Source organism: Macrobrachium nipponense, chromosome 23 (assembly GCF_015104395.2).
Source record: "Macrobrachium nipponense isolate FS-2020 chromosome 23, ASM1510439v2, whole genome shotgun sequence".
Lineage (NCBI taxonomy): Eukaryota > Metazoa > Arthropoda > Malacostraca > Decapoda > Palaemonidae > Macrobrachium > Macrobrachium nipponense.
Genome location: NC_061090.1, coordinates 67,510,791 through 67,536,972, shown reverse-complemented (window position 1 = coordinate 67,536,972; position 26,182 = coordinate 67,510,791). Strand labels below are relative to the sequence as shown.

At 37.2% G+C, this 26,182-nt stretch overlaps 1 protein-coding gene across 1 annotated transcript in view; it reads right to left on the bottom strand.

Moving 5' to 3' along the window:
- Positions 1-384: 384 nt before the first annotated feature.
- Positions 385-26,182, bottom strand: part of LOC135201447 (ruvB-like 2) — a 54,324-nt gene continuing 28,526 nt past the window's right edge. Inside the window, exons 3-11 of the mRNA XM_064230400.1 lie at positions 14,124-14,299; positions 7,100-7,328; positions 5,537-5,646; positions 4,302-4,420; positions 4,037-4,149; positions 2,412-2,632; positions 1,167-1,305; positions 897-999; positions 385-561 (exon numbers count right to left, since the gene is read on the bottom strand). Of these exons, the coding sequence (XP_064086470.1) occupies positions 533-561; positions 897-999; positions 1,167-1,305; positions 2,412-2,632; positions 4,037-4,149; positions 4,302-4,420; positions 5,537-5,646; positions 7,100-7,328; positions 14,124-14,299 (1,239 nt within the window). The 3' untranslated portion in view covers positions 385-532. The remainder of the gene's footprint in view (positions 562-896; positions 1,000-1,166; positions 1,306-2,411; positions 2,633-4,036; positions 4,150-4,301; positions 4,421-5,536; positions 5,647-7,099; positions 7,329-14,123; positions 14,300-26,182) is intronic.

Genomic DNA, 26,182 nt, shown 5'->3' with positions numbered 1-26,182 from the left:
CCGACCACCGATGTTCACCGGACGCCGGCAGGAAAAGAATTGAATTCACCTGGGCAGTTGTACCTGGTTCTCCCGCGAGTGGAGGGAGATGACGTCATCACCACCAGTGTTTGGCGACGCCGACGCGCTAAATTTGAATTTAGTATCCTGCCGCTCGTGGAATCACGGCTCTATAATTGTTCGGTAAGAACACTACAATAAAAATTCAGTTTTATTGTCACCCATTAAATGAAGCATTACAGTTTGACCCAATTTCATCAAGCTATTTCAGCATTGTAAATTAAAAGAACTCACTCCCAATTACTAATTACAGAAAAAGCTGATTTCAAATCACATGAATTGTCTCAAAGCCAAGAATGTACAAATTTGCAAATATAAAACTACTTGGGCTGTCTATATTTTAATTGAAATTATCTTCATAACCGAACACTGGAATGCCAATTTCAAATACTGATCAGCACTGTAATAAGTTTTTTGTTTAGCTATATTATCTAAATGTGAATGAGATGTACACTTGCTAAAATTTCTTCAATCAGCTTGTTTCCATGTCGTTGTCTGTTCCTGAAAGAAAAAATATGAGGCTATTGATAATCACTCACAATTATAACTTTAAGCTTGTTAACAAACTGCAAGCTCTAAAAGCTTGGGCAAACTGCCAATATTTAAGGCTGTATGAGTATACATGAGATGTAATTCACTAATACTGCATTAATAGCAAAATTCAAGCTTTAGTCTATGAAAGGGACTTACATATGCCTTGCATTGACCAAGCATAAATATTTTTAACAATGCAAAATCAGCTGTAATGCTCATTGAATAAAGAAGTCTTAAAATATGAAGTTAAAAAGTTTTCCTATCATTTGGTGCACTTAAAAAAAAAAAAACAGGATAAATACCTTCATCAAACATAAATTCATCTTCATACTCCTTGAGGAACTTCTGAGAGCGCTTCTCATCAACAAATAGCTGGTATACTTTTTTCACGTCTGGTATTGTTATCTGAAGGAATATAAGCCTCACATAAATAAAAGAGTACACAAGAGTTTTATAGATTCATAGACAAAGCTACAGAAAAACCAATATAGCAGTAACTGGGCACAATTAAAAATAAGAAAACATAAGCATACTAAATTATTGAGGTGAGAAGACAACATTCCATTGCTCACCTGTTTCTCCTTTCTCTTAGTAGCTGCTAAGTTTGCCAGGGTAATCAACTGTATAGCATATCGCAGAGAAGTTTCGACACCAATTTTCGTAAGGACGACAAGAGCCTCGTCACTGATTTCACAATCTTCTTCTTCACATCTGTCAGTTAATAACATTATGAGTACAAGAAAGTAGTTATCTTTGATTGATAAAAATCATGAGAAAAGATTAACACAAAACAGGTATCTAGTCTTTAATATATACACCGACTATTTAAACTGAAACAGCTAAAAACAAAAAACAAAAATTGCACAAGCAAGGGTATATAAATATTCAAAGTATTTTAAATAGCATTAAGTAAATGCAGAATAGTAATTAAATAATTTAAGTTATATGTTGTAAAAGATACCAAAACAAAACTTGAGTGATAAGAGGTAAAGAATAAAACTATAATGAATAGTTAATAAATCTTACATGGAAACAAAACATGAACAAGTAAAAATGACGATTACACATATATGCTATGAATATCATAAGTCCAGGACTTAAACCAAATGGAGGTTATTTAAACCAAGTGGAGGTTATTTAAAAAGTCATATATTAAAAAAAATTTTCAGCAAAAATTTTACTTCATGTGGAGGTTATTTGAAGTCATATATATATTAAAAAAATTTGCCAAAGATTTTACTCCATGCATCAGTAGCTGCATAAATGATTCCCATGCCTATCTTTCTTAAAGTATTATAACTGCAAGATAAATATGAAATGCACTGCTTACATTTTGTGAAAAACTTTACAAACATTTACAACTACTGTGTTGCAATTAAATTTATCAAATATGTAGATGGCTTAAAGTATTGTCTCTTCATCAGAGACATGCTGACAAACGAATATGAGATTCTGAGAAGATATGATTACTAATTGCTCAAACTCTTACCTCATATGTGATAGGAATAACATATTGCAAATGAAGCCTCAGAGACATGTAAAGTCCAGAAGACTGAAAATATACTAAATTTTCAAAGAGAGGAGAAAGTTTGGACACATCCCAAGAGGTTAGAAAGGTAATAAATATAGAGGTTGTGGGACAAAAACCTTTAGGATGGTCCTGAAACTCATGGAAATGAGGCCTAAACAAAGTCCTAAACCAAAGAGAACCAACTTCACATCTAATCCCATAAATATTAAATTAGACTTGAAAAGATTAATGATGATGACAGGGATTATGCAACAAGTATACTTGAAAGAACGTCTTGCAAAGTTACCTGATCTTGAGAATTTCTTTGATTTCCTTATCTTGATAAGGAGACGTTTTGACGATAATCATGCGATCCAGCATGTCAATTGGGATGCCATGAGGAGAGAGATTCCTTGTCCCCCTGATGCGAGTTATTCCACGATTTGTGGCAACTATGACCACAGGGGCCATATCATCTTCCAAAGCTCTATTCAAGAATGAGAAACACTCTATGTCAAGCATATGAACCTGTAAAACAGAAATGAAAATTAAACCTTCATATCACTAAGAAAACCTTCTAGACTGCATCTTTACATAATAGTGGTAACAGCTATTTATCTATTTTATTTAATTAGTTTGAGACCAAAGAGTCACAATTCAAGACTTGCTCACCTGAAGGATTTATTCTGCAAGACCTAAAAATTAGAGGAAGGTGAAGCTGAAGAGTACAGAGAGCTACGTGGGAGGAGACCAAAGGGGACAGAAGAAACATAGTACAGCTGGGGACCAAAGAGTCACTGCAAAGAACTTTCACCACTGTCTACAGTGAGCCATGCAAAACACACCTTAAGCAGTACTCACAAACTGGGAGCAAAAGTCATTTTCAAGCATTGAATATAACCGTCCTTGATATTCTGATGACGATTATAGTCATCATCCATTTTTTTCAACCTCTGAGATTCTGATGACAACTATAGTTGACATATCTGAATAAATTCATCAGGAATCATACAAAAGTATCATAAACCACATTTGAATATGGCAATTATATGGAAGCCAGTTATTGTCATGGAAACTGGCATATATCTTATTCTGATTTATAGTGTTTTCTTTTTAAGTGACATAAACTACTAATCTCCTCTGTTGACTAATGTTATATTTTACAATTTTTTCGATGTGCTTTGTGGTATCATACGTGTGTCCATTACTAATGAATTTCATGTCACTGGAAAGGCAATTTATCATACTTTTACATTATAAACAGACATCTGTATCTCTTTTCTCGAGTTTATCATTACCTAATTCTTTTTTAAAATAATCATACTTTTACACTGTGTAAACAGAAATTGGATATCTCACGTCTCTCATTTTTTTTAATATATTTTTTTAAGTATAAAAAAAAAAATTTCAAAACAGCTAACTTTTACTCCTGATACTGATGTTTTCCTTTATTTTTTGGCCATTGAAACATATCATAAGAAAGTTAACCTCTTTAGCTTTAAATTGACACTAAGTTCATTAATATAGCATAACATAAAGTTGCGCAGAGTAATCAAAGAAAACTATTGCTAAGCATTTTCACTCAGTGAAGGTTGAGGGTTCTGGTGCAGACATTTACATGGGCCCCTGTCCCTCAAAATCTTAACAAACTACTGAGTAAATACTTCTGTTTACTATATTATTATAAACATCCACTTTGGATCCACTATTTCTTTTCCTGTCTTCAGCCAAACGTAAAATTTTTAGGGAATGAGTTTCAAAGTAATAATTTTAAATATAACAATTTGTCGAAAATTGTATTTTTCCTAACTATACAAACCTGAGGTCCTTTACAATAGGAAGGTACTTAGCGCTGCCACTAAGTGCCTTCCTATTGTAAAGGACTGAGGGTTTGTATACCGTATCGTAACAAATACCTATTAATATCCTCACCTCATCTATGAACAAAACCCCAGGTACAAGTTCAGCTTTGCCTTCTTCTCTCCACTCTGCCACCTTTGCATTGATTTGCTGTCTAACTTCACCTTTGATTTCACCTGTGTCACCTGTTTGTAAAAAAACAAAATATGCAATACTAATGCATAAACTTTTCTTAGAAACTGGTAAAATGTTGAAAACAAGAAACAATACTACTTGTAAAATAAAAACAGATTTTCCTGCACTCATTTGCATCCTCTGCTAATGAATGAACACTAACCTGAGAAAAGGGCAAGAAATCCCTGTGTTCTGTTGTTAATCACATCAATCTCATGTAAGGTAACTGTATGAACCACTTCCTTTCGTTTCTGTAATTCACCCTCGGGACACTGGACAAACCTGAAATTGAGCATGGCGATGAACATGATTAACTTTGCTCATAACTGATGTACAAAGACCTGGAATAGAATAGAATATAGAATGTCAAACTGACAGTAAGGTTTTAAAGGCATAACTAGAGGAAAATCTTAAGTTACATTATCAAAAAATTGTTAAGAGTTAGTGAACAGTCAAATGGAAAGTCATATGGAAGAAGAATGCAGGTACAGAAAAAGGAATAAAACAGGTTGCAACTCTGGGTTGAAAGGAAGCTGCAACAACCCAAAAGTAATCCCTACAGTGCATCATGTGAGGTGGACTGACATCATCAACTCCTACAAAAATGGTTTATTGTAGAACAACATACCATCATACATAAGGAGATTATTTGTAGGCAACAACCCTAGGCAACATTTCTTTTTTACTAAAAGTCTGCAAACATTTGCCAAAGCAAAAGTGAAGGAGGATTTGGATGATTTGATGTAAATAGTTGAAGGAGCATCAAGGCAACTGACCCCTTAGCTTTAGGATTCCAATGGGGACGAAAAAGAAGTGTTCATGAAAATTTAGTTCTAGTTATATAACACTTTTAATAACATCTTACTTATCTACTTAAAGTCAAGAAGCCTGAGAATATCTCTCACTACAACAGTAAGAACCTGATGATTTACCTAAAAAAAAATTTAAAAAAAGGTCTTCCCAAGTAAAACAAGTGAAAAATTCGCTGCAGTTCTTTGGCGTAATCAAGTTTTCTGTACAGTGTACAATCAAGGCTATTGAAAACACATCTATATTCTGGTAGTCTGTATAATGGTCTATGAGCCACGGCCCATGAAACTTTAACCACAGCCTGGAGGTGGCCTGTCCTATATCGTTACCCCACACACGATTATGGCTAACTTTTACCTTACATAATATACAAATTACTGAGGCTAAAGGGCGTATTTTAGTATGCTTGATGATTGGAGAGTGGATGATCAACATACCAATTTGCAGCCCTTTAGCCTCAGTAGTTTTAAGATCTGATGGCAAACAGAAAAAATGCAGACGGACAGACAAAGCCATCTCAATAGTTTTCTTTCACAAAAAAAAACATAAAACTTACGCAAACATCAAAAGTTCTTTTTAACGCCATACCTTGTCTGTGGTCCTGTCGCATCATAATCTCTGGCACGTGTGAAAGAGCGCCCTAGTTTTGTAATCTTTCCAGTGGCCTTGTCAATAGTTATAACATCACCAGCTTGTACCTGTAAAAATGTATGGTTAACTACTGTATTCCATAATCTGGTCAATCATTACACAAAGTAAATTAACCTAAACACTGAAAAATGTCCCACATACTTATGATCATAAAGAGACAATGACCTCAACAAGCCTAATATTCCTGAACCAAGAAGGCCCAAGTTACATACAAAGAAAATACTATACACTACAAATATTGAACACATTCACAAATATAACAATCATTTCTACCACGGCAATACGTGTTCAAAAAAGGGGAAAATATTAGCTGCTCACAACAGACAATGATGTATGAAGACATGAACTTCTTTCAAAAATTCAGGAGATAGGATACCACTCTTGGTACGGAATGCTGAGTCATCATCAAAAGTTCTTTACTCTTTTTCAAAATTCAATAACCAAAAGGTATCATAATCAAACATACAGAATTAATGTTGTACTCTCTGAATATCTACAATTACCTAATATCTGACTTAAAGAATGGTAATAAAAGTCATCTGGAAGTTTCTTCTCTAAAAAATATGACAACAACCCTTCATTAAAATGTATGAATATGAAACTTTCATTAATGCTTTAACTGGTATTAAAGATGAACACTGTTCATATATGAGGCGTTCAGCATTAGAAGGGCCTCTCACCACAACTTCTGAAAATGGATTTTTTTGCCTGATCAGCTTCCCAACATATCTAACTTTCATATGGGAAGGTGCAAGAGGCCATTTCCATACAAAAACATAGGGTAAATAATCCTTTATTATGAGTATGATTTTCAACCGTCTGGTAAGTAGTTGCAATTGAGTGGAAGTTTGTAAAACAGAACGGCCTCTCACCACTCAGCTCCTGGGAACACCAGGCTGGTACCGAACACCCAAGTTTCAGCCTTCCACGCAGATTATAAACAAACCCCGTGATTGCAGCTGCTAATTTTACTCATGATTTTGTGAATTTGCAACTTACGTGATATTTTTGTGTATTCATCATGTCAGGACATGCTAGTGATTCTATAGGTAAAAGCTAAGTGGCCAATGATCGTGTGAAAAGGTGAAAATTAGTGAAGGGGGGAGGCTGAACTCTAATTTTTTTATGCGTACTATCATAATTCTGATTGTAAATACTTCCCCTCATACAAATTTCAACCTTGTATCCTGAAAAATAAAAAAATTAGCATTTGAAGTTCCAACTTTTATGGCTTATAAATCAAAATTATTTTTGGAGCCGAGAGGCCCTTATAATGCTGAAGCCTCCTATAACAACCCCACAGGGCCCACTGTCTTGAAATTCAAGCGTCCAAAGAATCTGGTGTTCATTTGAAAGAGGTAACAGAAGGTAATAGGAAATACAAAAGGAAGTGATCAGTTATTAAAAATGAAAAAATAAATTAACAAATAAAAAAAATCAAATATATAAAAATGCAAGTAAATTATAAAACTACCATACCGAATCATGCAAAGCATTTACCTTTTCTTTTGTAAGAGCTTCAATCAGTTTGTTGCCAAGATCATAAATGGTCTCCATTTCTGTGGTTTTCAAGGTCAGCTTTCCTACTTTGGCACCAGTCCCAGTTGCAGGTCTGTCGATCTGGACTTCTACAACCTCACCTTCAATAATTTCAGTCTCCTCTTTGATGCGAACACCAATAGACCGACGGAATGCCTGTGTCAACACCTCTGTCTTGGACATACCCAAACTGAAAGGAGATAAACCTCTTGCGCTGCATCTCATATCCAAATATATCTGTACCACTATACTAGTAGTGCAATATATGTAACATGATATTGTTATAATACAATAAAGTTTCATACATACTTACCTGGCAGATATATACATAGCTAAGACTCCGTCGTCCCCGACAGAAATTCAAATTTCGCGGCACACGCTGCAGGTAGGTCAGGTGATCTACCGTCCTGCCCTGGGTGGCAGGATTAGGAACCATTCCCGTTTTCTATTCATATTTTTTCTCTTCCACCTGTCTCCTGCGGGGAGGCTCGGTGGGCCATTAATCGTATATACGTATCTGCCAGGTAAGTATGTATGAAACTTTATTGTATTATAACAATATCATTTTCATACAATGAACTTACCTGTCAGATATATACATAGCTGATTGACACCCTTTGGTGGAGGGTAAGAGACAGCTAACATGGAATAGACAGGTAAACAACATATGTTGTAGGTATAAATAACCTTGGTTCCTATCTGATAGGTGGTAGACTTCGTGGCTGTTGCCCGGTAGTCTGCATCACCTCAAGACTTTAGCGAGATATGTGATCTATGGCTAAGAGTTCTTGTGGGTCTGCCGATGGGGTATGAACCGCTTACTCGGCAGAGCCTGAAAGGACTTTGTCAATGGGTACTGGACCACTTCTATGACAATACACCTTATGAAGGAGCGCAACACCGATCCCGATCACCTGATCCTAACACGAGGGTTCGCGCTCAAATTGAAAAGAGTTATCCCCACACTCCTTTCAAAAACCCCAATAATTTCACTAAGTTAAAAAACTTTAACTCAAAGTTAAGGATCAGTGTCGGCTCCTTATCCCAGTAACGTATCCGCAGAAACGTATAAACCAAAAGAGAAGGATCTCTCGTAGGTTAACTTGACATCCTTTGTGTAATGAGAAGTCAACACAGAGTCGCCTCTACCGTACAACACAGCTAATATGTCTTATATGACATATTGTTATGTAAAGAACAAGAATTTGCAAAAGCGCGCACTTCCTGCGCTTTTAATTCTCAGCTGTTTGAAGGAATCAAGTCACTTATGAAGTGCTTAGGAGATCTCCATGTTTCAAAGAAGACCAGGGCTTTCTTGAAATGGATCTCTCCCGACTGAAGCCTGAAGCCTGGCAGGAACCTCGCGCCTGGCTGGTGCTTCGCTCTTGGTTGGCGCCTAGCGCTTGTCTGGTACCTTTCGCTTGACTGGCACCTCGCATCTGGTTGACGCCTCGCGCCTTAGCTGGAGATTCGCGCCTAGAGCCTGGCTGGCGCCTAGCGCCTGGCTGGCGTCTCGCGCCAGGTTGGCGCTTTGTGCCTGCCTGGCACCTCGCGCCTGGCTGGCGCCTTGCGCCTGCCTGGAGCTTCGCGGCTGGCTGGTACCTCGCGCCTGCCTGGCGCCTCGCTCCTGCCTGGCGCCTCGCTCCTGCCTGGCGCCTCGCTCCTGCCTGGCGCCTCGCGCCTACCTGGCGCCTCGCGCCTGGTTGGCTACTCCCCACTTGCCGGAGCTTCGAGCTTGGTAGAGTCTCGAGGATGTCTGGAGCTTTGGCCTCTCCGGCAAGGGGAGGCGATTGTAGTCAGCTACATCCAGTATACGATAGGATATCTAACAGTATGAGAGATAAGTCTTCCTTCGAGGAGGATCCTTCTTGAGTACTTCCCTTGCTCACGAGATCTCTTCTTACCTGTTGAAGGGGCTTCTCGTTGCAGAATCTTCCCTATCCTTGTCCGAAGGAAGGGAAGAAGCTTGGAAGTCGAAGGAGACTCCGAGCTGAAATTGGGAGTACTCCTGATTTCTAGCTCCTTATTGTATCCCTCTGAACACCTTCTGGGAAGCATTTCGAGCCGTCATCGCATTCCAAAGACTCTGTAGGCAAACGTTTTAACCATTCTACTGTAGATGAAAACGTAAGTACCCTGCCTGGACAACGAAACCTCTATCTGAAAACATTGAATCAGGAATAGGGGGTTTTAGTTCTCTTGCCAGACATACTATGCTGGCAAGAACCCATTGCCTAATCTCCATAGAATCTGATGCGAGATTCCAATGCTCAAAAAAAAATAAAAAAAAACTTAATTGTCTTCTTGATCGTTTGGGACCAAGAGAAACAAAGAATTCCCTCATAAAAATTTCTCAAAGAAGTTTGATGAGGAGCAGTTCCATCTTGTCAGAACATAGAATCTGTGGCCACAAAAAAGATCCCATTAGAAGTACATGATATCCTACTCTTGTCATATTGAGGTATCGTATAAGATCCCGAAGATCTTAATCCTCTGCTATCTCCAATCCCTTTATAGAGACAGAGTATAGCCTTTTACTGCGTTCTTTGATAGCAAATATATACAAAGGTGATTCTTCCCTCTGAAAGGGAAGAAAAAACCGCTATGTGGTTCACAGAGGTATCGGAAGAGGACAGTTTCCTCATTCCCTCTAGCACGATCTGCAGCAATTCTATCTTGGTGCCATGACTATTGTCATTTACCTTGAAAAATCCTCTCATTCATGTCCACTTCTGGTCAGTCTGCACGCAGACAGACTCAGAGTGGAGAGGTTGTTAAGGTCCATTTATAATAGATGCTGATAGAATATTCAGATTGTCTTGGAAAAGACTTCCAAAACATGCTGTGAGAAGAACGTGACCTCTGTGAATCCAACCTCTCTAAGGCCAAAATGAGGCATAAAGTATTATCTTCTCTTTCTTTGACGCCCTTTATCTTAAATTCTGCAAATAATTTATATTTAGGGGAAAAATGACTAAAGTTTATTCCCCTTTCTAAAAAAAATAAAGATGGCGTATATTGCTACCTCTCTTGGTTCGAGGAAAAGGAAGCAGTCTATAGGAAGCCTGTTCATCTTCTACCTTACTAAGAGATCTATGAAGAAGACTTTCCGCAGGTTCTCACAACTCTTTCCAATAAATGTTAAACATGTTAACAGTTATTATCGTCGATCGAGAAGGATCTCTTTGTTAACGCGAATAGGAGCGAAAAAAGAGATTCTCGATGCTCTTTGCGATATGAGAGAGACGTGGAATTGGCCTAAGTGATTAAATGGGTAACGAAATCAGGAACGAATCTTGCCGTTACCGAGCCTGTTGTCCGAGAGGCTACTGGACTCTTAGGTTAATAACTCGTTAAAACGAGAAACTCTTGGATGATGCTCTTGGCTCACTGCGCCAGGCTGGCGCTTCTGGCGCCAATTTTGCGCCAGGCTGGCGCTTCTGGCGCCAATTTTGCGCCAGGCTGGCTCTTCTGGCGCAAATTTGCGCCACAGGCTGGCGCTTCTGGCGCAAATTTGCGCCAGGCTGGCGCTTCTGGAGCATTGCGCCAGGTTGGCACTTAATGCGCTAGGCTGGTGCTTCCTTTTAATTCTTATTATGTTATGTGCCAGAACACCTGTGTCTTTATGGTACCCGACATCCTTTCACATGTTAATTCCGTTCTTAGTAGGAAAAAGCTTTATATACGTAGTATAGTCCATTCAGGGAAACAAGTTCTGCCCCAAAGAGAATGTTTCCCATCCGACTCATCCATCTTCTTCTGAGCAGGTACTCTAATAAGCTATGCTTTCGTAAGCCTGAGAGCATTATATAATTTAATGTTCTGCTGCGATAGAATCCTTTAATAATGTTACCTACGGTAAACAGCATTGAAAGATGGTACTATCTCTCTTATTGAAAGCTTCTTAGCAAAAGGCATACAATACTTTATTTATGTTAGCTTAACCATCCCCTCAATCCGAGGTTAAGACCGCGATTGTAGGGGAGAGATACGGATAGTTATTCCATCCCGCAGGAGAGAGAGATACACCCGACCGCTCATGACTGACACCTACATGGTACTGACAGTAACTGGCGTACTGCGTTGGTCTCAGGCTCTCAGCGAAAGCAGTCCCCGTTAGCCGTCTGGCCTTACTCTTCCAGTTGCCAGCTACTCCATTTAATAAAGGAATTTTATATAATTATTATCGAACTTCAGGAAGTTCTTATTAAAGCATATTTAAGCGAAACAAGACTTCGATAAATCTAGAAGCTAAGTAGGTGTTGTCTTAACAATCCCTTTAAGCGTAGTCCTTCCTAGGAAAGTCGTAGAAGGATACTGGTAATTGAGTTGCACAGAAAAGAAGTAACTACGGTATGTGTTTATGATTTGACCGTATCGTATTCTCATACAGCAGAAACTCTACTACCTTCTACTATCTTCGTTCTTTTCGTTAATAGAACGATAGAAAGAGTATATATATTCTTAAGGAAGGAAGTTAATCCAGGAATTCTTTAAATCTTCGTGATTTCCTCATAACTCGCGGAAGAGACAGAATTCCTGTTCATCACTAGGGTTTACGGAAGGAAGTAGATTTTCCTATCCGCCATCATACCCAAACGTCGATGAGATTCTTATTAAGAAAAACTCCCCAAAGCTCTTGCCTCCTCAAAACGAGGGAAGAGCATGGATGAAGGAGAGAGTCCGCATTGAGAGGAACTGCCTAACACAGGAGTCTTCTGAATAATGAAAAGGGGCTTCTCTTAGTATCAGAATCCTTCTGACAAAAGCAACGGCCGCCTGTGCGACATCTTGCACATTTGCCAGGGGAAAATTGCTCAAGTTAAAAAACTCAAAGAGGAGTCTCGCGACTGACCTCTCTCTCAAATGAAGATTTTGGAATCTTCTGACGCCTGGCGTCTGGATCCTTGCGCCTAGCGCCTGGCGTCTGGATAGTTCCGCGCGCCTGGAATGTTCCGCACGCTAGAAAGGAGACTCGCTCCTGGAACGTTCCGCTTGCGTGGAAGGTCCCGTGCGCCCTGATAGATCCGAGCGCCTCTAGTCTTGTTATACGATCCTCTTGCCAGTAAACGTTCAATGGAAGCATCCTTCTGATTGCCACTCTACTATAAGGCTCCTCAGTCTAGCTGTCTGTTTTCTCTTTGAAGGCGCCTTGCGCCAAGAAAAAAGTTCTGGAACGCGGCTCGCGCTCAGTTGCTGGAACGCGGCTCGCGTTTATCTGTATGAACGAGGCTCGCGCTAGTCTGTTGGAACGCGGCTCGCGCTAGTCTGTTGGAACGCGGCTCGCTGCTGGCTGTTGGAACGTTCGCTAGCTTGCTGGCTGGCTCTCAGCCTCTCGCTCAGTGAGTCAGTGTTCTCTTAGTTTTCAGAGAACGAGCCAGATCGTCCGAACTCCAAACATGTACATTCTTCGTCTTTTCGGATGTAAGATGAAGAAACGGAAGAAGAGACGCACTTTTTAAAGGATGCCTTTCCAATGGCTATCCCTGGCAGTCTGGGACGTTTTACAGATCCTGCCGAGGGAAACGCCCGATCGGTGGGGATTCTCCATAACCTCCGTAAGGCTTTCGACTTTCCTTCTCCTCTGGGCTTGTGAGTTTGGAAGAGGTCTAGGCCTGAGAGCGAGACAGAGCCGATCGGACGCACCCTCTACTAATTAGGACGCCTTTCCAATGGCGAACTTGGCAGTCTGGGACGTTCTACAGATCCTGCCGAGGGGACGCCTGATCGGTGGGGATTCTCCATAACCTCCGTAAGGCTTTCGACTTTCCTTCTCCTCTGGGTATGTGAGCTTGGAAGAGGTCTAGGCCTGGGAGCGAAACAGAGCCGATCAGAACGCACCCTCTACTAATTAGGACGCCTTTCCAATGGCGAACTTGGCAGTCTGGGACGTTCTACAGATCCTGCCGAGGGGACGCCTGATCGGTGGGGATTCTCCATAACCTCCGTAAGGCTTTCGACTTTCCTCTGGGTATGTGAGCTTGGAAGAGGTCTAGTCCTGGGAGCGAAACAGAGCCGATCAGAACGCACCCTCCACTGCACTAACACTAAAATCACTTCTTACCTTTCAATAGCTCGTATTTTGAGCTACATTCCTTTGTCTTCAAATTGCAATAAGAATTTGAAGATTCTGTGAAGTAAGAAGGAGATGAGGATACAACACTACAAGTATTGTTAATACTCTAACTGCTCATTAGTACGAGAGCTATAAAAACTTCTAAAGGAAGCGTAACTATTCTACTCCCTACTTCCTCAAGAAGGAAGTTAGCTCAATCAATTCTAACATTTACTACATGTTATTATGAATAAATATTAAAATTTTCCTTCTTGCAAACTATGTGAGCGTCTACCGAAAAGTTCGGTAGTTACACGTAAACAATTCTTCGAAATTTTCGAAGCCAAAGTTATTAAAACAAATTAATATGCGTATGCCGAACCAAAGATCCAGTACTTCCCTGCAAAAGATAGCCCAGAAGATCGATGGCGATGAAATCCAAAAATCAAGTCAGGAGGAACTGCAAACGTTGTTTACATTCCAAGCGACAGAAAAAATATGAATAGAAAACAGGAATGGTTCCTAATCCTGCCAGGGCCCGGGCAGGACGGTAGATCACCTGACCTACCTGCAGCGTGTGCCGCGAAATTTGAATTTCTGTCGGGGACAACGGAGTCTTAGCTATGTATATATCTGACAGGTAAGTTCATTGTATGAAAATTAAACATTAATTGTATATTGCCACACTATTTATACTATATACAGCACCAGAGCAATCTTATAAAAAAACCAAAGGTTTATATTATAAATAAATGTTGATAAACATACTTAAACCTTCACAAAAAACTGTACTTTCATACGAGTAATCTTGGTTTAAATGAACAAAATCTGAATATATTACAGAGCATTCAAATATAATTGCACTATACAGTTACTAAAAATTTTTACACTGTACATTCTCAGCAATCTATGTACTGTACAGTATCTAACCTGTATATTTCTGTTGCAGAAATTGCCGTAAATGGTGTGTCTGGACCTAATGACTGAGCCAATCCCATGGCTATGGCAGTTTTTCCAGTACCTGGCTGGCCAGCTATAAGGACAGCTTGACCAGCTAGTTTCCCTTCTTTAATCATACTCTGTACCACACCAGCAGCTCGCCTTGCCTGGAATACATAAACTATATGAATTTTGCTGAATCCCCATTCAAGAAAATAAATCTCAAATCATTAACCTCAATTATTTCATAATGCCATCAAATCACTTTTAACCCGGAAAGAAAACCAGAACAATACCATCAACACCTATAGCTTGCTATTACAAAATAAAAATAAAAATAAAAATTGCACAACAGGGATAATCTGTCTTGCAGAAAGGGATCTACAAAAGGTTAATTAATGCTGAAGGGATAAGTCAGATAACTAAAACAAGCCCAAGGAAGATACCACTGCTTATTATTGCCAAAAGCAATGCTTGGAGTATATCTGAACACATAACAAATACGTACAGTGCGAGAGGTATCTTTATGATCAGCTGAAGTAGAGTGCTTAAAGCATTTGATTATACAATCAGTGATAATACAAATGACTTTCAAAATTACTTTACAAATCTACTATTCGACTATACACCACACTTGGTAACAACTTTATGATAGCTTCTTAGTCTTTTAAAAGTGCTGTCATTAATTTGTAAGAGCCTTCTTCTCCTGAATAGGCAGAGGAACACTGCAGTATCATCTGACTTCACAAGGCAGAGGAACACTGCAGTATCATCTGACTTCACAAACTCTTTCTACCTGTTGAGACATCCAACCCCAAACCCATGTTGGTGGGGGCTTTGGTTAGTTGCAACCTCTAAAGGTGGGCAATTATGTTCAATAAACCAAAATAATGAATTTTTCTAGTTATATAACCCCACTTAGGAGAGTTTACTTCTAAAACCCAATGACATGGAAGGTTCTTATGGTCAATTTCAACAAAAGTCTGTCTTTCAGGAAAAATACAGTGAAAAAAGGTGAAATCTGAGGATTATTGATGCTTATGCAATCAAGTTAAATTATGAGAACAAAACCAGTGAAAAAACTATTTAAAATGAAAGAAACAGTTGGCATAAACACCATAATAATGACATTTTATAATAAAATAAGGTTCCATATGTATACATGTAAGTGTTTACATAATAAAAATATGGAATGTTAGTCCATATATATAAAAGTCTAAAACTAAAGAGGTCAACCAGATTGCTTGCAGGAATGTGATCAGACTAGAGACGCTAAAGATGACGTATACAATAAGTATGTAGGCTAAGATAACATGCCGTCACCTGTAGTCATTCAATTGTTTATAAACATTAGTCCAAGCTCCCTGCTTGAGACAACTACCCCGACCTATTATTCAAACGGCCTACGTGATCTGTAGCGTGTCTCATTCGATTGTGTGTTCGTATGTAACTATGTCATCTGATAGTATGTTCATATGTTCGAACTACTGTCTGTTCCTTCATAACTTGTAACAGAGATGGTAGACAGGCAGAACAGTGTTAGCTATCGACATTAGAAGACCTGTACCTCTTTACCTAAGCTTTATCATGTAGAGGAATAGGATTAGCCATCATCATTGGCAGAAGCGATCAAGCTATCGTTATTAGAAGACTTGTACAATCATATCTGATCTTCACCATGTAAAACTTCAGAAGAATATATAATTTTTTATACTTAGTGTTTTCTACAAGAACCTCACCGAACCATGAGTTTAACACATCGTCGTAAAGATAATACCGACTTCGTAAGTGATCTACAAAACCCCAGACACTCCATTGAAGATGGAAGTGCAATACCAACCGACTTAGCGTATAGATTATCGCAAGTCTAACATTACCTCATAGGGCGCCTTATCATACAAGGCACAAGCCCTAATATTGGTGGCCAGCGTACCAGAAGAACTCTACAACGTCCTACGAAGAAAAACCAGAATAATAAATCATGTATCATAAGAAGTCAACGACGACGGAAGCAGCAGATTCTTCAAGCAACATAGTATCATCGTTAGTGAGCGACTTCAGAAAACAACAAGAACTCTTTAACGACGACGAAAGCAAGAGATTCTTCAAGCAACATAGTATCATCGTTAGTGAATAACTTCAAGAAACAAAACCGACGTGTCCTTTTTCCTACGACAACGCAAGCTTCGTCTCTCATTAGAATCATTCAAGAAAACATCGTTAGTGAGCGTTTCCGGCACTCCAAGAAACAAACCGAACGCGTCTGCAGCATCGGATCTTTCAAGGGCTCGAATCATCGAAACAACGCGCACGGGGGTGGGGGAAACTGAAGCCAAACCAGGTCATCCGCTAAATAGAGAAGGAGGACCAAGGCCGTGTGTCGTTATCGGAACACGTGACTTCCCACAAAAGCAAGCTAAGTACAATTTTTTATTCATTTGGAGTAACTTTGAGTGTTTTTCCTTTGCAGGTCGAATTTCGTTATTCCTGTGGCTGAAGTTACGAGACATTCTTAATCTTACTTTTTTACAGAAATTATCTACATCATTGAGATTTCGCTACTGCGAGTTTTTATCTTTGAGTGTCTGTTTCCAGAAGTTCTACTGAAATATCATAATCATATACTATGTTAATTTTATCATTTTGGGTGATTATTAATCCCTTACGTAACAAATCATATTAAACAGTGAATATGCGTTTACGCAGTGGACGTCTGTATTTATACAGATGCATGGATAGGGTCGTTAAGCACCGTAGTGATTAGAAAACACACAAAAACAAGTGGAACACCCGTACAAATCTAGATAAATTAGAGGTAACACTATTTCGGGTCATGACAATAAATGCTCCTTTGCAAGTCCCGATCGCAGTTTTAGCCTTGAGTTTTTGAGTTATATAAAATATCGAACCTCAATGACTCAACTTAACTTTAAAAATATGGCTGGATTGCAAGGAATAACATGTCTGTAAAAAACTTTCATCAGGCTAAATGCGCTGACCAGGATCCCTCACTATTTCAAATTTTAGCAAAGAATGACGTACAAACAGTCAAGATTGAATGCAGTAGAGATAACTCGTCTTAATTAGTAATCGCTCAGTTCCTAATAGTTCGTCATTCATTGCTTTATACGTAACCAGCAACATAATGCTAAAAACACACAATACGTTGCCGATGGTAATAAAGAGAAGGATCCTAATTATTACAAAAAGAAATAGAAACAGTAGCCCGTCAGAATCAAACAAGCAAACTCGGTGACTGTGTCACCTAGTCAAGCGGTCAAGGTCAGTCAAAAACTGCCGAAGTTTTCAAAGCAAAGCAAATTCCACACAATAAGCGACTCTAGCAGAGTGGGGAAAAGCGATACCGATATCTTTTTGAATTAAAAAGGATTTTTCCTATGAAACACACGACCGTATAAAGTAATCAGAGCAGGTTTTCGTTTTTTTTTAATACGTAAGTTATTATGAGTAGTGGTGGATTAAGCCCGACTGTACGCGCCGTAAAAATTAGAATATCTTATTTATTCCTTTAGTACAATTAATTACCAGTATTTACGGACTCACCGTCTGTTGTTCGAACTTCCCTAATGAGAAGTCCGGATAAGCGAGCGTTTACAGATACCTCTATAGTTATAAAAAACATTGATCTGTATCTAGTGTAATTGTAAGATATCCATCTAGGGATACACAAAATATTATCTTACATCCTGCAAAATAAGGCGTGTTTATCAAATGAAAATCCTATAAACCTTCAAACATATTGAAATCCGTTTGAAAAAAAAAAAAAAAAAAAAAAAAAAAAAAAAAAAAAAAAAAAAAAAAAAAAAAAAAAAACAGAGCAGTTAATCAAATAATAACTTATATAGAGGAACTATACATTTGTCTCATAAATCGTAACATTGTTCAAATGACCCAACAGAATTCTCCCACAACCGCAGTCGCCCTTTGCACGCAAAATCTCGAGAAGCATGCACCCTCGAATGTCTTAGTGCGTGTAAAAAAGACTTTGCTGGGAAATGAAATTTTAATCCTTCCCGACACTCTGAAATATAACGATTTCCGCGAACAAAGCCCAAAAAAGTATACATATCGTGGATACGGAAGTTATAAATATCGCATTTTTTATTGTTGCTAATTTTTAATCACGCCCAACGGTCGTGGATGAATTTCTCTGATAATCTATCTAAAGTAATATCCGTAAAGTCATTCAAGCAGAGGTGATTCAGCAGAAATTTTTTTATCTTTTACCTGAATACCAGGAAGTTTCTCCACTGGCGAGTGATCTCTGGAAAAAACGGATGTAATTTAACACAAAATACGGTCTAAGGACAAACATAAAGCTATATACGTACCTTCGTGTAGACTCTCAATGAAATTTCAAAATAGAGATAAATGACGAAGTTGAAAAATGTTAGTAATAGGAGCCATTAGGAAATCAAATAAGCCCATATAATTTTTCCCTCAAATGTCATGCCATAAAAGATCGGACTTGGCGTATCTGCGTAGATTCTGTCGCTTAAACAAGGAAACGACTTCCGATAGTTTCCAGTGCGATGTGTACCGACGACATCTTATCTCTGTTAGGTTAGAATAAATTTTTTTCACCAAGTTGGACTGACTAAAAAGCTTTTACCAGATACCATTACCTAAGTGATTGTACCTCATACTCCGTTTTCAGCACACTCAGGGGACATTATCAATTTTTTACCTATACCTCCGGCTTACGTTGCGCCCCCAATTACATATAGTGTTTGGAGACTTTTAGGGGATAACCTACATGCCTATATGGATGATCTTGTAATCTTTTCTAATACCTTAGAAGTACATTCACATAAAGTAGAGCTAGTGCTACAGAGACAAAGACAAATAATCTCAGAGTAAAATATCTAAATGTGAGTTTTTTAAAACCGAACATGTTTATCTAGGTTTTATGTGTCTGGTCAAGGTCTTAAAAGTAGTCCATGGTAAGGTGTCGGCTATTCATAACTTTCCGGTACTTATTAACGTAAAAGGGGGATACAGCACTTTTGCGCTGTAGTGGGTATTACAATCGTATGTAAATATGTAACTCTTCAATCATGACAGCTCCTTTAACAGATCTTACGAAGAAGAGCGTAGATTTATTATGGTCTGAAAAGCATCAACAGGCGTTCGATATCTTAAAAGCGGAATAATGCAGCTTACCTAACTTAAAAATCCCTGATTTAAATAAGGAATTTTTTTTTTTATTGCAACAGACGCCTCAGACCAAGGGGTAAGAGGGATACTACTTCAGTAATATGATAAACAGTTCTTTTCTATAGCTTTTTATTCACGTAAACTAAAGCCCTCTGAAAGTAAATATGCAGTAATAGGCAAGGAAGGGCTAGGTATCTTTAACTCACTAGTACATCTTAAGTTCATAATCTATGGCTATCCTGATAAAGTCCTTACTGAACATGAGTCCTTTACCGAGTTTTTCAAAGGCTTTAATCACAGTCCAAAAGGAACTCGGTGACAAATGATCATTCAGGTCTTTGGAGCCAAGATAAGATATCTACCTGGGAAAGCAATTATCATAGCTGACGCATTATCCCGCAATCCCGCACCATACAGCAAAGAACCATTAATTAGACTAAAAGATATAGAAACATCCGTACCTATTGTTAAAACCGTATCTAAACAAGAAAATTCCTTAACCCAAGAGATCGCGAGCATTGAATATCTGGGTTGGAGCGCAGAACTGTTACAAACTGAACAAAGCAAGAGTCAACAGACATAACCCAAACAATAAACACTTCGAATGGAAACAGAGTCAGCAGCAATAAACACCAAACAATAAACACTTCGAAACGGAAACAGGGTCAGTGGCTAAGCAAAAACAATAAACACTTTTGAGCAGAAACCCTAAAGCAAAAGTACATTTAAAGTATGTGTATCAGAATAATGTACAGTGGGGCCTCGTTATTCACGGGGGATAGGGCCCAGAACCCCCCCGTGATAAGTAAATACCCGTGTTATCCTGATACCCCCCTCAAAAATTGCTTAAAACTGCCTACTTTAATAGTTAACCCACCCAAGACCACTATTCCAATGTTATAACTGCCTACTTTAGTTCAAACACCAAATATGTTTTCAACTATCACCTAAAACTAAATTCAAGACAGTTTTAAAGTTATTGTACAAAATTAGCCTTAAAAAATAAATGTAGTATATGTACTACTGTACATATGTAGCCTACTAGCCTAGGGATTACAGCTAGAAGCCTACATACACATGGTGGGCCTCTTTTTTTTTTACAAGGAAAGAGAGGATGAGTGGTAAGAAAACTATCAAAATATGTAAATCATATGGGTACTCACCAACAATCTATGTTGATAAAAGATGGCGACGATTTTGCAGTGCAATCCAGTAATATAATAACGATAATGCTACCAACAGTATGCAGCGAAACATCTTTTCCCTTCGTCACAACACGTTAATACTAGTATATTCCACGTAAAAACCTTCATCTGACCTTTAGGCGTCTTTCCCATAAGAGTAAAAGAATCAGGGCTTTTGGATGCCACATAATTAACTCGTTTATATGGGTACAATTTAAAGAACGCGCCGCACACCACATTTCATAACAACAACAAACAAATGTTTGCTAGATTTTGTTCCATAAAAGGCTAAAAAAAATCACATACCGTATATACTCGAATAACGTGCAATCTCCCATATCGTGCAACCCCCTAATTTTCACCAATAAACAGTGGTTTTGTGTTTTGTCATGTATCTCATGTATCATGCAAGTTCATAAGGTTGGTGGTTTAGCCTGCTAATGGCCGAGTCATTCAGATGTGTGCTGATGCTAGTCAATTTACGGTAATTTTCTTATTAATCTCGAGAATTGAATAGAAAATCTCAAGATTAAAAAAAATCCCAAGATAATAAAATAATTGTAAAAATAACACGCCTTGGAGTCCTTAATCATTCTCTCTCTCTCTCTCTCTCTCTCTCTCTCTCTCTCTCTCTCTCTCTCTCTCTCTCGTCTCTCTCTCTCTCTCATCTCTTCTCTCTCTCTGGAATAAATACGTACGTACTGTAATTTGCAGTAAATGTGTAGACATTGTGTGCGTGTTTAAAAAAATGTGCAGTACACACACATTCCGATGTTTCGGTTTTTGGAATTTTTCAGATTTCGGAAATGTGAGGTCAGATGCATAATCAAACAAACACCACTACTGCAGCAAAAAAATTTTTTCCCTTTATGTTTTTCATTATTGTTATTTATTAATTACAGTTTATTTAAATAAATATTAATATAATACTGTTAAATGAATGTGAGATAATTAAGATCACCTATAATAAAATAGTGGGACAATTAATACCATATGTTCACTAATAGGTATTATTTTCAAAACAAACATTCCGTAAAACACAAAAAATATATGTACATAACAATCAAAATATAATAATGTTTTGCAGTTCAACTTGGGAATTTTAACAATAAGTATGACTATATAATATTTTTACCATATCGATCTTGAAGTTGAAGAGTCGTAAAATTCTGAGGATGGTCCGGGAAAAGGATTTGTACTTTGTGATTACGTATCGCTACAACACCATGTGGTATTTTCATACCACTATATTGATGACGCATCGCTACGACACACTGGTGTTTTTCATACCACTATACGTTAAAGTTAAAACATGACTTAGAATTGACTTTGCGACTTCGTTCACTTTGATATTTTTAACGATACAATAACTATCATTTGTACTACTAAAACCATCTTCACATAAGTAATTTTTCGTAAGATATGTGTTGTTGCAAAAGCTAGCTTATACATAAAAGGCTTTTATAATTTAAGTCATCTTAGATATACATATGCACCCAAACTCATTGTGGGGAAATTTACTACTGTTTCCTCGGATATTGAAATACTTTAGCATCATTCAAACACTTTAATAATATAATGCATAAATACTAGGCTATACATATTTACATCGTATACAAATACTACATACAGTTATATACACATACTTTTATATACAAAGTTAACAGTTATATACACATACTTTTATATACAAAGTTAATCATATGAGTAGTGATCAGACGACAGCTGTGCACTGGACTACGTACGCACTACTTGGAAGATAAAACGAACAAAAATTTTGTTGTTGTTAGTCGCTGGGATAGATTAACATTTTTCCAGAGATTAAAAAGCTGAATTTTGTTTTGAAGGTATGTCAACCGCGATATTATATTATTGTTTTCACGAAGGAATAATTATATAAAGAAAATTATTGAGTAATTTTTGCCGTCAGCAGTCAGAAAATCACGAACATGGTAACGTTCAAACCTAGTGCCATCCATGGCGTATGTCTATAAATAGAACAGAAGCAGAGGGCAGTCATTGGATAACAGATCTCCATGGCTACCAACCAACCAATCAGGTGTTAGTTATACTACTCTGTAATTTCTTAGAATGAACGTTTACACACACGAAGCTAACGATGATGTATGTGTTTTGCATACAGTACGTAGTTTTAGTTTTATTATTAGTGTAAGTATTTTACTGATTTCATGAAGAATAGAATGATTCCTTCTCATTACTTTGAATGCAAAATGGCTTGAAGATTCTTCCGCAAAAAGAAGAGAAAAAAAAATTCCTTAGAAGATGATACCTATTTACTAACGCGGTTGACATACCTTCAAAAACAAAATTCAGCTCTTTAATCTCTGGAAAAATGTTAATCTATCCCGGCGACTAACAACAACAAAATTTTTGTTTGTTTTATCTTCCAAGTAGTACGTACGTAGTCCAGTGCACAGCTGTCGTCTGATCACTACTCATATGATTAATTTTGTATATAAAAGTATGTGTATATAACTGTTAACTTTGTATATAAAAGTATGTGTATATAACTGTATGTAGTATTTGTATACGATGTAAATATGTATAGCCTAGTATTTATGCATTATATTATTAAAGTGTTTGAATGATGCTAAAGTATTTCAATATCCGAGGAAACAGTAGTAAATTTCCCCACAATGAGTTTGGGTACATATGTATATCTAAGATGACTTAAATTATAAAAGCCTTTTATGTATGTATAAGCTAGCTTTTGTAACAACACATATCTTACGAAAAATTACTTATGTGAAGATGGTTTTAGTAGTACAAATGATAGTTATTGTATCGTTAAAAATATCAAAGTGAACGAAGTCGCAAAGTCGATTCTATGTCATGTTTTTCCTAAACGCGTTGACTTAAAGGAGAACGTTATTTTGGTTGTTTTATCACTGGCACAACCCCATAACAATGCAGTGTATGTATGATAATTCTAAACTATTATTCACTACCAAAATAACGATGATATTTTGTATTGAAAATTAATGTTACGTATATTCCAAACATTATTACTACGTAGCATGAATAGTACTATAAAAATTTCGAAAGATAATCTTGCTGTGAACGCTACATAATTTGATTTTCATATACGTACGTACATTTTGTCAGCTGGCTGGCCTCGCATAGATAAAATTGATTTCACTGATATGGAATTACTCCACGAATAGCCTTTTTATTATGAAGATATGACGATAATATATAAGGTAAAAAATGCTTTTATGTATTTCGTTTACGCTTCGTCGCCAATAACAAACAGCAATACTTACGATAATCTATGACAAATAGCGTTTGTATGACTTCATTGTTCAGAGAAGTTATATACGAATACTGCCAAAATAATAATGAAGTTCGAATTAATTTTAGCCTTAATGTTATTACTACTGTAATTACACTACCACTACTATTAAAATTTCTAAAAGTTTATCAAAACAAAAAATGTCGCTTTGAACGCAACCGTATACATAAACCATTTTTGTACGTAAAGGTATATGCTTACATTTTGTGGCTGGCCACTCCGACGATAAGTTGAGTGCAATGATGTGGAATTATTCTTCGAATAGGCTATTTATTATGAAGATATGACTATAATATATATGGTAAGAATGGTTTTATTACCTTTATTGTCAGTTAATATCATAATGTGAATGTTTGTGTACGTTGGTGGTTATCGCACTGCAACTACGCTTAGCCTACCAATGAACGTCTACATAAACCTTGAATAGGCTATTTATTTCGAAGATAGGACAATAATATATTAGGTGAGAATGGTTTTATTACCTTTATTGTCAGTTAATATCATTATATGAGTCTTTAAATGAATGTTGGTAGTTATCGGACCACGGCCGAGGGTTAGCCTACCGAAAAACATCGCATACGCAACACAACAAACCCGTGATGCAGCGATTCATACCAGTGATGTTACATGACAAACGGTCCAAGAAAAAACCCGTGATTAACTGGATCCGTGAATACTGATCCGTGAATAAGCGATGCCCCACTGTAATCAAATGTAATATTATATGTAGGTCTGTGACGAGGAAAACCCGAAGAACACAGCAGATGACTAACGACCAGGTAGTAATAATAATCTCTTTCATACCAATCGTCATAAACTGGTTGCATTCCGTCATCCAGGGTTCCTATTATGTCACAGAAAGCCAAATCACTATTTTACTGGCCTACAGTGCTTACAGATATAAAAAGCACATAACTGATTGTAACACGTGTCATGAAAACAAGGGACACACTAAGACACCTGTCAGTTAAGGGCCTATCCTGTGCCAAATCAATCCTTGAAAGAATATACGTAGAATTATTAACAGAATTACGAGTCTGACAGAGGGAATAAACACTTCTTAGTGTTAATAGTTCCTTGACACGTTATATAGAATTAATAGCACTAAAAACAAACACCGCAATTGAGTGCGTTACGAATATTTATGAGTGCTAAATCCATAAATATGGAATTCAACACATAATAATCTGTGACTCGGGTGGTGTAAATCAATAATAATCTCCTTAACACGTTGTGTGAATTCCTTTCCATTAAGAAAATCAATAATATATTTGATCACCCAGAGTCAATCGGTTTGGTAGAATAACGGATAATTAAATAGGAAGTGTCAATGTCTTACGAGTTACAACTCGTGATGTTGGATCCGAACTGGATTATAGCGGTTCTCGCGGTTTTAAATACGTTTATCATTTATATCTTGTATCTATAGAATTGATGCCGCAAGTAGCCTTATACGGTACGCCGCTAGAACACTTTTCCACATATTCAAGCCAACCATTAATTTATCAAATATATATATATATAAATAAATAAATATAAAAAAATAAAATAAATATGGATACAAGTGGAGTCAATATAATACACTCCGTAAGAAGTCGGAAGGGTTACAAATTATAATAAAAAAGGAATCACGATAAAATCAATAAGCAAAACGTAACCATAGATAATTAAATATCCAAATATATATGCGTAAAGATTTGAACTCTAACTTAACGCTTTAGTAATGACAAATAAGCTAAAAGTTCAAACACATATCAAAACCTACTGACATATTGTCTGTCCCGGTAATTTATATTCGTAGTCAATGAAAAAAAAAAAAAATTAAATAAATAAATAAATAAAATAATAATAAAATAAATAAATAAAATAAAAGAGATTTTAAAGTCAGGAAGTCTAGAAGTGAAAATGTTATCTATGAAATAATCCTATATGAATCTTATACAGGGCTAATAATATATATGAGAATTTGATGGAAACCTTTTTCATATAGTTTGAATAAGGAATATTTAATTTAACATAATTACAATTATGCAGTTTTCCAACATGAAACTAATATATTGTTCAATTTTGGTACTGTTTTTTTTCAGACATTCTTCTCATGTGGGTCGAGTATTAAAAAACAAAAAAGTTTATCCTAAAGTCGTATTTATTATAGCAAGTAACGTAACTCTTAGCTGGCTGAGAGCAATCTCCTGCCAAGTGACGACGTCATCATTGCCGTATCAGCATTTGTTCCTTTTAACCTCAATAATCTGCTTACACAGGCTTCATCTGTGTGTCGTCTCTGCTTGCAAAAGCAGATTGACTGGAGAAAGGAATGCTTAGCCCGAACTTCTCATGGGCAAGGCAGACGTTAGGTACAAGTGTCTATCGGT